The sequence below is a fragment of the Saimiri boliviensis genome, chromosome 4, assembly GCF_048565385.1.
Source record: "Saimiri boliviensis isolate mSaiBol1 chromosome 4, mSaiBol1.pri, whole genome shotgun sequence".
In the NCBI taxonomy this organism is placed as follows: domain Eukaryota; kingdom Metazoa; phylum Chordata; class Mammalia; order Primates; family Cebidae; genus Saimiri; species Saimiri boliviensis.
In genome coordinates this window covers 141,581,442-141,597,402 of record NC_133452.1, presented here as the reverse complement: position 1 = coordinate 141,597,402, position 15,961 = coordinate 141,581,442, and the positions used below count along the sequence as shown (strand labels likewise).

Below are 15,961 nucleotides of genomic sequence, written 5' to 3'. Positions count from 1 at the left end.
AAATACAAGCCATTTTTGGACAGGCATTGCTAATAACACTTATACTCAACCTAGTTCTTCCAAAGAATATTGCTCTAAGAAAGTGATCTTCCACAAAACAGTCTACTAAAACAATTCATATCTGCACATTAAGGGTGTTTTTCTCCTATACTGATGTACTCTGTTGCTAGGAGATGGGCCTGGAACAGAATTCCTAAATTAAACTTTCCTGCAGACTGACTTTAACTGAACCTGGCTCTTTAAGCACACACACTGCATTTACTATGTGTGTCACCGTGCAAAAACCTGTCATTTCTGAAGCTGGAAGACAATTAACCAGGTCACCTGGTATCTTATTCTAGGCATGTTACCATCATACATATTAAGACATAAGTGGCAGCTGTACTATGGTGGAAAAGCACCATATTAGGAGAAAAGCAAATCTAAGATTTGTTATTTACTAGCTACGCAACCTTGAAAGATGGCTTAACATCTCTCAGCTGTGATTTCTCATCTGTAAAATGGATATTTTTCATGTTTGTCATAAACTATAATTAAGATATTGTATATAAAATACCTTTTAAAATAGTAAGTGCTATATAATCACTTTGTATACTGTAAACATATACAATTAAAAACACACAAAAAAAGATAGTATAAAAAATCTTTTGCAAGGATTAATAAGAAAGTATACTATTTGAATTTTGTACCATGACCATAACTTAGTATTATAATTTTACAAGTCTAGTTTGAAAATACCTACTATTGCCTACTAAATCAATTTTTCATTCATTCCTTCCTTCCTTCCTTCCTTCCTTTCCTTCCTTCCTCCCTCCCTTCTCTCTCTCTCTCTCTCTCTCTCTTTCTCTCTCTCTTTCTTTTCTGAGACAGATTCTCGCTCTGTCACCCAGGATGGAGTGCAGTGGCAGCGTGATCTTGGCTTACTGCAACCTCTGCATCCTGGATTTAAGCAATTCTCCTGACTTCGCTTCGCCAGTAGCTGGGATTACAGGCACCTGCCACCATACCCGGCGAATTTTTGTATTTTTAGTAGAGATGGGGTTTTGTCATGTTGGCCAGGCTGGTCTCGAACTCCTGACCTCAAGTGATCCGCCCACCTCAGCCTCCCAAAGTGCTGGGATTATAGGCGTAAGCCACGGCACCCAGCCCCTACTAAATCAACTTAAAAACTCCTCCATTAAACCTTTCCATCCACCCACAATATAATCCTACCTAACTCCTACCTCTGCTCTTCACTGACACTATGTTCTCACCAAATGAATTATTTGTTATACAGGCCAATATATATTTCTGATTCATGGTTGAACTGGTATAGGAGGAAATGTGTGGAATAAGAGATGCCTTTTAACTTAAAAAAAATGCTAAATGAATATAGCATTATCCACTAAGGATATAGGATTATAAAGGTTTATGGTAATTGTATTTTATCCATTATGGATATAGGATTATAAAGGTTTATGGTAATTGTATTTTATTATAGAAAAGAAACATTTTTTCCCCCATTTAAAAATTCTCTGAGAAATCTGTTGTTAAATATATCATAGAGCAGAGCGATAACGAAGCAGTGGAGCTGTTTCTGTGCCTGCTTTCTCCGCTGGCCTGGGGGCTTTAGGGACAGGGAACACTACCATTAACCATGCTGAGCAGTGCTGGTGTCAGCAGGTATCAGAAATTGGCTTCTGGAGGGAGGGAAGGATTTTCTAAGGTTGCTAATAAATCCAATTTCAAAAAAAATCCCATAAAATTTCAAAGACGTCCTGAGTAATTCAGAGGCATATGAAATTAATATATATGCTCTGAAGGGGTCAAGGCTTATTTAGACATTTATTTTTTGTTTTTTTTGTTTGAGACAGAGTCACACTCTGTCACCCAGGCTGTTAGTGCAGTGCCGTGATCTTGGCTTACTACAACCTCCGCCTCCCAGGCTCAAGTGATTCTCCTGCCTCAGCCTTAGAGTAGCTAGGATTACAAGCACCCACCACAACATCTGGCTAGTTTTTATATTTTTAGTAGAGACAGGGTTTCACCATGTTGGCCAGGCTCTTGACCTCAGGTGATCCACTGACTCAGCCTCCCAAAGTTCTGGGATTATAAGTCTGAGCCACCACACCCAGACTTGGATACTTATTTTCTAATATATCTATCTAAAAAACCAAATTACCGGTCCACATCTGTAAACCCAGCACTTTGGGAGGACAAGTTGGTGGATCACCTGATGTCAGGAGTTTGAGACCAGCCTGGCCAACACGGTGAAACCCAGTCTCTGCTAAAAATATAAAAATTAGCTGGGCATGGTGGCACATACCTGTAATCCCAGCTACTCGGGAGGCTAAAATAGGAGAATCGCTTGAACCCAGGAGGTGGAGGTTGCAGTGAGCCAAGATCAAGCCACTGAACTCCAGCCTGGGTGACAGAGTAAGTCTCTGTCTCAAACAAACAAACAAACAAACAAACAAACAAACAAACAGACCCCTACTCTCCCAGTTAACCCTGATTTTCACCTCCAGGATATGCATCCCTTTATGTAAAGGAGACAATGAATTTATTCAAGTTGGCATGTCTGTTTTGATAAAAATGCCAAAAAAGTTAGCTCCTCTGTCAGCCGAATTATTTAAAATAGAAATTTCTATTTCATACAAAAATTGATGGGATTGAGTAACAGAATTTCAAGGGACATATCTTGTAAGGTTCTCTGATGTCCAAGGCTGGCTGGTGGAAATCTGGATGAAAAGAACAAGGGATTTGTAGCTGCTCCTTAATCAAGAGAGCCACCCGCATGGCTTGGAATATGTTGGTATTTTGTAATTCTGAATAAATAATAGGCTTCTCATTACAATGTGTCCATCTTTAAGGCTAAAATAGCTTATGAGTGAAAAGTTTACAATATTAAGCAGGGAAAAAAGCAGGATTCAGAGTTGAATATAGAATATGATTATCTCTGTGTATAAAAATGCTGATAATGATAGTGTTTAAATGGCCAGCAAGCCATGGCAATTTATTTTCTTTTTTTGGTTTAACAGATTTTTAAAAATTGGGTGGTCAGCGCTTTTATAATGATAAGAAACTAAACTGAAAATTCGCAAATTGTGTAAAACTGTTCCAGTTAATATTGATGGCAATAAACCTAAACTATCACCAAGTGACAGGGCTTAGCACCTATGAGCATATCTGCCACTCATAAAAGTAAGAGCCATCTATCTGAATGTGCCTTTCCTTCTGGCTATCAGTTACCCACAGTTCAGGGGTTCCATCCTCCCTGGTACCCCTAAATAAAGCAGTGCTACTGACTGTCACTGGCAAAAAGTAGTGGTGTGTACTCTAAAAACTCCAACTCCTCTTGCCTCTTTTCCTTCCAGTAGCTTCGCTCACTGACTCCGAGGCTCTGGGGTGGGAGTGTGAAGGTGGTGACTGGGCTTACCGTGAGCCTTTCACGTGCTCATGAATGAAGTCAGCATGAAACCTCGGGACCAGAGGATCCTTCTCACCATGCACAATCAAGGTGGGGCACTGGACCTGGGGCAGCAGGTGCCGGCAGATGTTACCTGAAGGACACACAGCACAAGAAATCTGCTTTAGAGCAACCATTCTGCACGGTCAGAGGAAGGGAAACGTGGCGAGCCCTGGCCCTCTTTAGCTCTCAGTTTCCCTATCTGTGAAAACCGTGGTTTGGATTTGACCATGCTTGGGTTTCTTTCAGCTCTTTCTTTGGGGTTCCTTTTCTGTTTCTCACTTTCTTGTTTGTTTGCCTGTTTCTGAGTTCTACTAGCAAACAAACAGCCTGATGTAAATTCACATAAAATAGTAGGAAAATCAATTAAACATCCCCCCCCCACCCACGATATTCTATAGTGGTGGTTCCCAACGTGAAAACGGTGGTGGGTGCTTGACACCTGTAGAGCTTTTCCCTGGAGATCACATTTCTGATGAGCATGGGGGCCCCGGCCAGCCCTCAAAGCATATGAACCTCACAATGAACTTATTATACAACTTACACATGGGAAAGCAGCTTCTCCTGATCGCTGGCGCCTCTATGAGACTCCTGACTAACAAACTTTGGAGAGCCTGTAAGGACTGACTTCCATTTACAACAGCTTTCCTCTAGTCCCTCTAGTTCCCATACTGCAGTTTCCTGCCTCTGCAAGACTGTGGTGGCTCCTTAACCACTGGGAGCGTTAGCCTCAAACAGGAACAATCACGGTTCCCTTGGCTGTTGTGGGGCTAAAAAGAGAGTTGTAGCTAAGGTTCCTGGCATCCCTAAGCTAGCTCTTTCCTTCTCCCTTTCTTATCTGTGTGTGTCCAGAGGAAAACACTGTAGCTCTGAGAAGGTTGGGAGATGCCCCCACAGTGTGGTGCGCCCTGCCCTGCCCTGCACAGGCGCCAGGCCTTTCCCTCTTCCTCAGGGGGGAGTCATGACGCTTCCCTCGCCTGTCCCGAGATGACACACCCCTGCCAATTCATCATCATGTGATGATGAAAGCCAATGTTCCTGAGAGCTCACTTTGTGTCAGGAAGTGTTTAAACAATTTCATATCTGTTAAACACAGTAGTTACATGTTTTAACTCATTCAGCATATGAAAATGTTTTTCCATTAAGTTCTTTTATAATAATAGTAATACTAACCTTTCATTAGGCACTTACTGTCTGATCCTGCGCCGAAACTGAACAGATAATATCTCATTTAACCCCTACAACAGCTTTTCGAGGTCCCAGACAGGAAACTAAAGCTTCAAGAAGCTGCATTACCTGGCCAGATCCATTCTAACAGCAACCCAGGGGCACGGCCAGAATTCACACTCAGGCCCATCGGACTCCAGCGCTGTGCAATGAATCCCTATGCTATCCTAAACATCCATAAACCTGAGAAGACAGCTAAGTAAAAAGGGCTCCTGGCCGGGCGTGGTTGCTCAAGCCTGTAATCCCAGCACTTTGGGAAGCCGAGGTGGGTGGATCATGAGGTCAAGAGACCGAGACCATCCTGGTCAACATGGTGAAACCCCATCTCTACTAAAAATACAAAAAGTTAGCTGGGCATGGTGGCGCGTGCCTGTAATCCCAGCTACTCAGGAGGCTGAGGCAGGAGAATTGCCTGAACCCGGGAGGCGGAGGTTGCGGTGAGCCGAGATCGCGCCATTGCACTCCAGCCTGGGTAACAAGAGCGTTTTAAAAATTTTAAGAGCAGAGATTTCCAGGGCCTGTTTCTATGGGCAGATACTGCATCTGAACAGGAACATTGTAAAACATATATTTGCTGTTTTCAACTCAAACCAGAAGAGTAACATTTCCAAACGTCCTTTTCATTGTGAAAGTTTTGGCAGATGACTCATGCAGGAAACGATTACCTAATAGATCAAATTGGTCCTTCAATCACAACCATTTTGTAACAATGCACTACAAGATTAGATCTTAGCTACTCTATTTTCTCAGCAATTAAAAAAAGGAAAAATGAGATTATAAACATCAATAGCTGCATAAAAATAAACTACAGTTCAGAATTTCTCTTAAAGATGTCAATCAATCCTTACTTTAACAGGAAATCTTGTTAATTTTTCAGATAAGGAATAGGAGACATTTGTTCATAGTTAAGGTCATATAACTTAGTTCTGAAGATAGGAAAAAATCCTGAATATTTTCTTCCTCATATTAATTCCATTGAGGTTGAAGATAACAATGTCCTTGTGGGGTGACACATCTAAATATGTAAAAAGGAAAAAACATTGTCCATATTGTGGCCTATTTATTTTCTAATTACTCATTCTGGAATTAGAAAATAGAAACTGTTCAAGGCTTTTGGATAATTATTTTGTCATCACACACACACCAAGGATTAGAAGGAAAAAAGGACAGTCTGCTATTAAAGACTCAACAATGTGAACCTTTGGACACACAGTCCTATCTCTACATTAAGGCAGACTGATTGCACAAGAACTGGCACGGTATACAAGAACTAGTATTCTCTGTTCACACATGAGCGTGTGCGATGATGGGAGGGATTCATGAATCACTGAGCAATTCTGAACACCAGGGAGGAACTCGAGCACCCTCTACAACAGGCAGAGAATCCTTGAAGCCCAGTAACCTACCATCTGGGAGATGTTTAAACTGGCTTATGCCATCCACCCACTTTTCACAGGTTCTGGCAAAGTAGTCATACCCATAGAGGGCTTCTAGAGGCTTTCTTGTTCTCTCACTCCATTTAGAAACATCTCGGATGCCTGGAAAATAGAAGTGTAGACAAAGAAAGGTTTAGTCTCATGCTAAAGTATTGTCTTTAAGTATTCCGAGTATAAGCCACCTGTGAGCCCATGTGCTTGTCCCACCTGCCTGGAATGCCTCCCTCCCTCCCTCTGCTTGGCTTAGCCTTGTTGCTGCTTTGTAGGTCTTCTGGGCCCATGGCTGAGTGTGTGCCTCCCACTAGGACCTGTGTGCAGCGTAAGGGACTTTGCTTTGCTCTCCTCTGTACTCCAGAGCCTACACCAGTGCCTCCCACAAAGTAGGCCACAAATCAATGCTTACCAAGTGAATGAAATTAGAGCTGCACTTACTGCTTTCCTTTAAAGATACAAGATAAAAGAAAATATGACCCTATCAGGTTACCTGAATAAGAGTGACAATATTTGCAAAAAAGGAGTTTTTTTTCTGCATTGTATTTGTATGGACGTTGAGAAATGCACGCACATTATTCATTCTAATTTCTGCTGCCGAAGAAATAAGTGTGGAAAAAGCTAAGTATTGCTGGGCGTGGTGGCTCATGCCTGTAATCCAAACACTTTGGAGGCCAAGGCGGGCAGATCACTTGAGGTCGGGAGTTCAAGACCAGCCTGACCAACATGGTGAAACCCCATCTTTTAAAAAAAAAAAAAAAGGCTAAGTACCAATTTCAAAGTATATTGCAGATGATTCACTAGTAGGGAAGATAGCTAAAAACAACCATTAACATGAAACAACAAATGCATTTCCTTAGCTCAATCGTTTCCATACTTCAATACACTGTGATAAGTAAAGATTCTCATGCTCTTGGTCATATTATATATTGCTTACTGAGAGCTACATGATTCACACGTAAGAAACATAACACTAACGGCATGAACTTACATGAACAACAATCTCTACAGGGACCCAGACAGCGTCAGGTGCCTGGCATCACCAAACGGAGGAAAAACTGCTATTGACAATCACAACTGCCTTCTGAGCAGGGAGGATTCCATTACAGGACAGCACCTGGTACCTGCCTTTGCTTCTGCTGATTGGCTTAAATGTAGGCCCCAAGTGAGTCGAAGATAAAGGCTGAAGAGGATGAACTGCTCTGCACAACAGTGAAAAGACTTAAGTGGGGTACGTGGAGACAGTCTGAAAGTGAAGAGGTGGGGAGGAGGAGAAGTTTGGGGGCGGGGAGTAAGGGAGAGAGAAGCAAGCAGGACAGCGTGAAGATGGCTAGTAAAAAACCCTGCAGATGCTTCTACTTCTGGCTGTATGACAGACCATACCCTCTGAAAATCTTCTTGCAGGAGAAGAACTAGATCTTTCACAAAACAGAATTCTGCAGCATTGCTGAAGTTGCCGTGGTTAATGGAAACCAGGGTGTGAGTGTGTCTGCACATGAGAAAGTGAACCCTGAAAATACATCAAAGGGAGTAAGTCAGCTCCAAAGGCAGGCCTGCTCTGGGTGGATACACAGTGTCTCGGGCAGGCGGGTGGGGGGGGCCCAACCTGAGATTCCTGAATCAAGCTGAGCTAAAAATGGCCCCAACCTGGTATGATCCTCTGGTTACCGAGAGCAGCAAATGCAAATCTTCTCTGAAGGAGAGCACTCTAGATTTATGCTCACTCTTTTGTTTGTTTTCAGATTAAGAGTAAGCAAATATTAGCTCCTAATCAAAGGTCGCAAAACCAAAAGCATCTTTAAAAAGTTAATGAAAAAATCGGAAAACTGGAAGATAACTCTTTTTTTTTTTTTTTTTTTTTTGAGACGGAGTTTTGCTCTTGTTACCCAGGCTTGAGTGCAATGGCGCGGTCTTGGCTCACTGCAACCTCCCCTCCTGGGTTCAGGCAATTCTCCTGCCTCAGCCTCCTGGAGAACTCTTAAATTATGCAGAACACCATGCAGAGAAACAAGAAGATGGAGACAAGGAAGCTCAAAAGACGGGTCCACTTGCCTCAGAAGAAGAGAATATGGAGAATGAAAGATGCGTATTTGAAGAAATAATGGGTGGGAGTGGTTTTCAGAATGAATCAAAGAATCCACAAACAAAACTGCAATGTATTCCTGGTAGGATAAATAAAATGAAATCTGCACTTGGACAGAATATATTAAAACAGCAATATATCAAAGGTAAGAAATCTGAAAAACAGCCAGAGAGTTAAGACACATTACTCCAAAGCAGGAACCATGCAGATGGACAGGAAGCTTCTCAACAGCAGCGATGGAAGGCAGAGACTGCAGAATGGGAGAGATGATAATTTCCCACTTAACACTTCCACACTCAGCTACACAGACTTTCAAAAAAGGTGGGTGAAAGAAAGGCACTTTTGGTAAAAATTGAGTTGACCATTAACAGGCTGCCCTTAAAGAACTTCTAAAAATAACTTCAGGAAGAAGAGAAGAGAAATGCTTTCAGAAGGAACATCTGAGAAGAAAGAACAGGTGCGTAAACAAATGGGCAAACGTGTTGTTAGATCTAACATCAAACGAAACCAGCCAAGCCAATGAGAAAACAAAACATTGTGAGGCCGGGCATGGTGGTTCACACAGGTAATCCCAACACTCTGGGAGGCTGAGGTGGGTGGACCACTTGAGTCCAGCAGTTTGAGACCAGCCTGGGTGATGTGGTGGAACCTCATCTCTACAAAAAATACAAAAATTGGCCTGGCGCGGTCGCTCACGCCTGTAATCCCAGCACTTCGGGAGGCCAAGGCGGGTGGATCACCTGAGGTCAGGAGTTTGAGATCAGCCTGACCAACATGGAAAAACTCGGTCTCTACTAAAAATACAAAATTAGCCTGGCAAAGTGGCGCATCCCTGTAACCCTAGCTACTTAGGAGGCTGAGGCAGAGAATCGCTTGAACCCGAGAGGTGGAGGTTGCAGTGAGCCGAGATCACGCCATTGCACTCCATCCTGGACAACAAGAGTGAGACTCTGTCTCAAAAACAAACAAACAAAAATTAGCCAGGCGTGGTGGCATGCGCCTGTAGTGCCAGCTGCTTGGGAGGCTGAGGCAGAAGGATAGTTTGATGTTGAGCAGGTTGCAGTGAGCTGGGACAGTGCCACTGCACTCCAGCCACGGCAACAGTGTGAGACTCTGTCTCAAAGAAAGAAAAAAAGAAAGAAAAAGAGGAAAAGGAAAGAAAAATAAAACATTGTGGCATTTCCTTACATTAAGTAGTTCTGTCCCTGAAGAAAAACGCAAGGCACCCACTGTGAAAAGGTGTTTGCAACACAGCTGCCCTAAAAGGGGTTATCAATTAGAGTATTTTTTTAAAAAAACTATACATCGGTAACGCTGTGATAACATTGAAACCATTCTGGTGCTGAGTTGGGTGGAGAGTGGGGGAGGGACATTTGTTGTTACACTTCATATTGTATACCTAGACATACTGTATTGTATGTATCAATTATTATATAATCAAAAACTTTTAGCCAATAAAAATATACGGATAGAATACAGAAGAAACTCAAACGGTGAATAAACACAGATTTTCAACCTTATTAGTAATAGGAAATGCAAATAAGACCCCAATAAGATAACATCTTACACCCTTTTGACTGGTTAGTAAATTAAAAAGTCTGAGAATTGGGGCCGGGTGCGGTGGCTCATGCCTGTATTCCCAGCACTTTGGAAGGCCATGATGGGCAGAACTGCCTGAGGTCAGGAGTTCAAGACCAGCCTGGCCAACATGGTGAAACCCCGTCTCTACTAAAAACACAAAAAATTAGCTGGGCGTGATGGTGGGAGCCTATAATCCCAGCTACTTGGGAGGCTGAGGCAGAGAATTGCTTGAACCCTGGAGGCAGAGGTTGCAGTGAGCCGAGACTGCGCCACTGCACTCCAGCCTGGGCAAGAGTGAGACTCCGTCTCAGGAAAAAAAAGAAGTCTGAGAATTTCAAGCTTTTGATGAAGAGGTAAAAGTTAAGGAATCTCATCTATTGCTGCTGGAAGTGTAAATTTATTTTGCTGGAAAATGATTTGTCACTTGTAATGTGGTATATCTGCCTACAACACTCAGTAGTGTCACTGATGGACTTAGACCCTAGCAAGATACTGTCACTCCTATACCCCAGGAGACAGGTACAAGAACCAGCTGTCCATCTGTAGCCAAGTGGCTTGTGTGCTCACACGGCAATGGAGAGGGGGTGGTGGCAGTGAGGGCTTCCTAGAGGATGAAGTGCTTGGGCTATTCTGGGAGAAGAGAAGTCGGCAAGCAAGTGAGGGAGCAGGAAGGGCCCTGGCAAGGAGGCAGGAGCCCGCCACCTGCTGCAGGAGGCCAGGTGGTCTTGGATGGCTGGACACTGGTGGCTGGGAGGCGAAAGTGGGAGGAGGGGACCTGGAGAGGCAGAGGCTGGGGGCACTCACTCCATGAGCAAAGCAGAGGAGCCCGAATTTTATCAGGAAAATTGTGGGGCATCCTGAAAGGCTTAAAGTAAGATGCCATGAGATTCACATCTTGCTGAATTGCTATTAGAGCAGCACGGAAGGCCTACTGATACGAGATAAGGACCTGGACGGGTTGGAAAGGCAAGGAATCAGCCCAGGTGGGACCAACGAGGCTGGCGGGAGTCTGGTGGGAGGGAGAGAAGGGGAGGGCGAGATGGGTCCGCCCAGAGCCCGGCAGAGGAGCAGAGTGGGCTGCAGAGTGCAGTGTGGGGGATGCGGTCTGGAAGGATTCCTTATTTCTGTGAGCCCCGGTTTTTCATCTGAGAAGCAGGCCGAGTATCAGAGACCTTATGGGGTATTATGTCATTAAGGACTTTAGCTTATGGCAGGCACTCAATAAATAGTAATGAAAATATTATTTTGTGGAAGAAATCGTATAATTCGAATGAGTATTATTTGTAAAGATAAGAAATTTAGCAGAAGGGGCAGGCCTAGAGGGAAGATCGTGAATTCAGTATTAGACAGATTGAATTTAAAGTATCTGGTGAGACAACCGGATAAGAAAATTGAATAAAAAGTTGAATAATGCAACACAGCGAGAACTTGTCTTTTTCTTTTCTTTTTTTTTTTTTTTTTTTTTTAATTGGGACAGGGTCTCGCCTCTGTCACGCAGGCTACAGTGCAGTGGTGCAATCACAGATCACTGTAGCTTCAACCTCCCTGGCTCAGGTGATCATCCCACCTCAGCTTCCCAAGTGGCTAGGACTACAGGCACATGCCACCATGCTTGGCTAATTTTTGCATTTTTTTGTAGACACGGGATCTTGTTATGTTGCCAAGGCTGGTCTTGAACTCCTGGGCTCAAGTGATCCTCCTGCCTTGGCCTCCCAAAGTGCTGGGATTACAGGTGTAAGCCACCATGCCCAGTGAGAACTTGCCTCTTAAAACAAAAACAAACAAACAAACAAACAACAGTCAAATATGTGGGGTTTGTGAGTTTAGTGGAGTGGGGAGTTGAGTGAAGCTACTCAGGTGTGAGGGCAAGAGGGGAAGCAGAGCACCAAGGGTGACGCCTGGAGGACCCCAACACTGTGACCCACATACGGGAGCAGACACGTGTCAGCCAGCAAACAGCCCGAGAGAGGATGCAAAATTGGGAGAACACAGTGGCGAGAACTTCCAGACAAAGAAAGCTTCAAGAAGTGGGGTGTGATCGGTGCTACATATATCATGAGCATGTTCTCAAATGCTGTAGCATGACCAAGGAGCCAGGAGGAGGAGTGTTGGGGGTGCAAGGGGAGGCTTGGTTACATGAAGGCACTGTCTCCAGCGGACTGGCCGGCCAGAGCCATCTTGACACAAGTTAGGAGAGAATGGGGGATGAGAAAGAAGGAGCAGCCAGGAGGGGAAGTAGAAAGATGTCAGAGAGGAGAGGGCTGCGCTCCTGAAAGAGTTCACACCACCCCCTTCTTCCTTGAAGTTCATTATCAATAGCAGTAAATGGAAATACTGATTTTACTCAGCCTTTTCCTAAGCCATGGAAGTTTCACCCCTGGAAATAGAAAGCTTTAAAACTCAGTCTGGTTAAATTGCATTACTTTTCTGATAACTCTTATTCTTCCTACCTGAGAGTTGAGAACTAGAAGCAGATGAGATATGTACGACTTGTCAACATATATCACAATAGGAGATGAGACACGGAGAGGGGAAGGAGCTGCTGTCCCAGCATCTCCCGTTTGCAGAACCTACCCTCGTAAATCATGCTGTCTTCATCAGTGACGTAGGCGTTGGCGCCCCAGATCACCATCTTGTGGATGTAAGATGGATATTTTGCAGCAGCAATGAGTGCGGTTATGCCCCCATCACTCCACCCCAGCAGAGAAACCTTCTTAAACTTCAGCGCCTGTGATCATACGACAAAATGCACAGCACAGGTTACTGCTCCTCTCTGTTAAAATAAATTGAGTCATTAATGATCAGAATCAATACAGGTACAGGCCTGGAGTATCAATTAGTCAGGAAAGAAAAGTCCAGAGTCCATCATTTGATGATGTTTTCTCTTAATTAGTTCTAGTGGAAACTGTCACAAAAACCTGAGTATATGGTATGGGTTTGAATTATGAAGGAACTATGTCGTCTGGTTGGATAAAAATCTCAAGGAACTAGAATCAGTAGAGACCAACTACTTAGATATGACAAATACAGCGTGTGTGTGTGCATGTGCATGTGTGTATATGCATGCCTGAGCAAGGACTTGAGAACAGTTCCACAGATCAGAGAGGGAACCCTGAACTCTGCTGGATGAAGTGAAGCAGCGCATCTGGTAAAGCAACTGTGAGAAGAACTGGCAAGAGGCGGGCTGTCAGAGAACAGGACCATGGGGAGGTTATGTGAGTCCACGGGTCAATCAGCCAAGGTCTGGACATGTGTTTGGCAGGGAAAATGGACAAAGATTACATCTTAGAGAGGCTGCCAAGAAGGAAGAATAGAATGATTGGGAAATTAAAGGTAAAGAATTAATATCAGTCTAAGATATTTGCTGCTGGGAACATAAATTGGTGTAACTACTGTGGTACTATCCTGTAAAATGAACATCTGGAATTTCTATCACCTAGCAAATTGTCTCCCAAATTTGTATGAAACTCTCCTATATGTGCGTCAGGAGCTCAGTGCAGGATGTCCACAATAATACTGTTTATAGGGGAAAAAAAATAAAAATGAAAATGGCCATGAGCAACAGAATCTTCACTGCCTGCTATTTATGACAGCAGAAAAAGGCAACTTAAAAATTAATTGTCTACTATTAGAAAATTGGTGAAATAAGAGACAGTACATCCATACAACAGAATAATATGTGCCTATTATACAACTGATACAAATGCGTATTTATTGACATGAAAGTATTTCCTTGAAAAATTATTCAATAACAGTAGCAAGTTGGAAAAACTTCAGGTGTCATAGGATGCCATCAGTATGAAACTGCATTTTTGAGGTAAGAAGACTGGCCAGAAAGCACAGCCTCCAAGACTTCATTGTCTCCAGACAGCTGGACTGTGGGCTATTTCCATTTTCTTCTTTATACCTATTTGAACTCTTTGAGTCTTCCATACAATCACATGGCATTATTTTGTAGAAAGAAATAACAAAAATTAAACAAAATAAATGAAGATAGGCGCAGCCACCCTCCCTCCCCTAGCCCTTCCCTAAGAGACCCACCTTCATCAAATCAACAGCATCTTTTGCATCCCTTTCAAAAAAGTCTACTGGGAAATCGCGATCTGGAGGCTTGGAATGTCCATAGCCTCGAGGATCCCAGGCGACCACTGTAAAGAGCTTCTTATTGAGGTTCTTGAGCTGAGGTCCAAAATCAGTCTCTCCACTTCCTAAAAACAGTCACTTGGTTACCCTCAGATGAACGCTTTCACCTATCAAACACATTACAGTGAAAATAGAAGCAATAACAATCTTAAAACAAAGTAGCTAGTTTCACTCAAAAGCGGTAAGAATGTCATCAGGAAAGCAGCCTTGCAATGACGTCATCCATCTACTCAAAGAAAGGCCGGCTTCCTTTCCTGGTGGAGTTCAGGCCTGCCTCCAACCTCCCCCTGGTGGCTATTTTGAGAAGGACAGAGGCCCTGAGTCTGTCTTTGGTTCTGTATTATTTCAGCACTTTTAAAACCTCTTTGGCTTAATCCTCCTTTTCTAAAGAAAATAATTAATGAAACTGTATAGAAATTAACTGGCTGGGTGCGGTGGCTCACGCCTGTAATCCCAACACTTTGGGAGGCTGAGGTGGGCGGATCATGAGGTCAAAAGATGGAGACCATCCTGGCCAATATGGTGAAACTCCCGTCTCTACTAAAAATGCAAAAATTAACTGGGCATGGTGGCGCACGCTTGCAGTTCCAGCTACTCAGGAGGCTGATGCAGGAGAATCACTTGAACCCAGGAGGCGGAGTTTGCAGTGAGCCGAGATTGTGCCACTGTACTCTAGCCTGGTGACAGAGCGAGACTCCATCTCCAAAAAAAAAAAAAAATTAATTTACAGATATAATATGCTTCTGGGTTATCTTTTCTTCTTAAAACAATGACTTACACATGAGCAGGATCTCTATAATAGCTGCAAACAAATTTATGAGATTTGGTCCAAGTTATTCAAAATAGAATTCTAAAATTTCAGATTATTTATTATTATTTTTTTACTAAGCTAAGGTGAATAGCCTGAAGATTTTATTTTGTAGTTATAATTAAAAACCAGAAAAACTAAACAAACAGTGAAATGCAGAAGGGGCAGGGAGGAAAGAAACCAAATCAGTTTGATGAATCAGAACAGTATGAAACAGCCTAGGCTAACAAGCTGAACTACCAGTGGGCCTGCAGGGAGCTCGACGGCTACTCCACAGCGCACCATGTGGTCACTGTCGGTGTGGCGTGTTCACTCCCACTGTACACAGCGCAGACGGCCATTCTCACAGAGCCCAGTCCAGGGGCAAGTCAGCATTTTATCAGTGAAGTCTGCTGATTTCTGAGGACTTCTACCTGAGGCCACAAATGACTACTAAACACTTTGCCTGACAAACTATATTAGAGAATGTCTTTCAAGGTGGTGCAGGATCATTTAACATTGTCAAGGCCTGTCATTCTTCCTGGCAAGATATATCTTTCTCAAGATCAAGCAAATCATTCAGAAAATTCAAGCCAAAACCAAATGAATGGATCTCCAGCCAACATCTGCTGCTATGACCCATGAGGCTTCTCTTCTGCCTCTGACCTGGAGGGGTTCCCTTGAGGGAAATACCCTGAAGGAGGGGCAGGAGGTGAGAAGATTGGAAAAAGAACAGTCTAAACTACCAATTTCAGAAACAAAAAGGCATTTGCTCCCTGGCCCACATGTATACATTTGAAGACCAGTGCCAAGAATATAAAACTTTAAAAAATGTTTCAGGAATGTATGAACATAGTTATCAGCATGGGACACCTGAGAAGCCTGTGGGGAGGGGAACCGGGTACTGAGGACGGGACGGAAGAGCGTATCTCCACTAGACCACTATTTTTTATGTTGGAATCATGCTAATATTTTACATAAACAAAAAGTAAATTGAGGACAGGTGCAGTGGCTCATGCCTGTAATCCCAGCACTTTGGGAAGCTGAGGCAGGTGGATCACCCGAGGTCAGGAGTTCGAGACCAGCCTGGGCAACATGTTGAAACCTTGTCTCTACTAAAAATACAAAATTAGCTGGGCCTGGTGGTGCACACCTGTAATCTCAGCTACTTGGGAGGCTGAGGAAGAAGAATCGCTTGAACCTGGGAGATGGAGGTTGCAGTGAGCCAAGATTGTGCCACTACACACCAGCCTGGGCAATGGAGT

The 15,961-nt window shown here is 43.5% G+C and overlaps 1 protein-coding gene across 5 annotated transcripts in view; it reads right to left on the bottom strand.

The window, feature by feature from the left end:
- Positions 1-15,961, bottom strand: part of BPHL (biphenyl hydrolase like) — a 35,827-nt gene that overhangs the window by 9,045 nt on the left and 10,821 nt on the right. For all 5 annotated transcript variants that reach the window (XM_010338090.3, XM_003927391.4, XM_010338091.3 and 2 more), the window contains 4 exons: positions 13,808-13,974; positions 12,341-12,494; positions 6,082-6,213; positions 3,419-3,542 (listed from right to left, as the gene is read on the bottom strand). In XM_010338090.3, the coding sequence (XP_010336392.3) occupies positions 3,419-3,542; positions 6,082-6,213; positions 12,341-12,494; positions 13,808-13,974 (577 nt within the window). The remainder of the gene's footprint in view (positions 1-3,418; positions 3,543-6,081; positions 6,214-12,340; positions 12,495-13,807; positions 13,975-15,961) is intronic.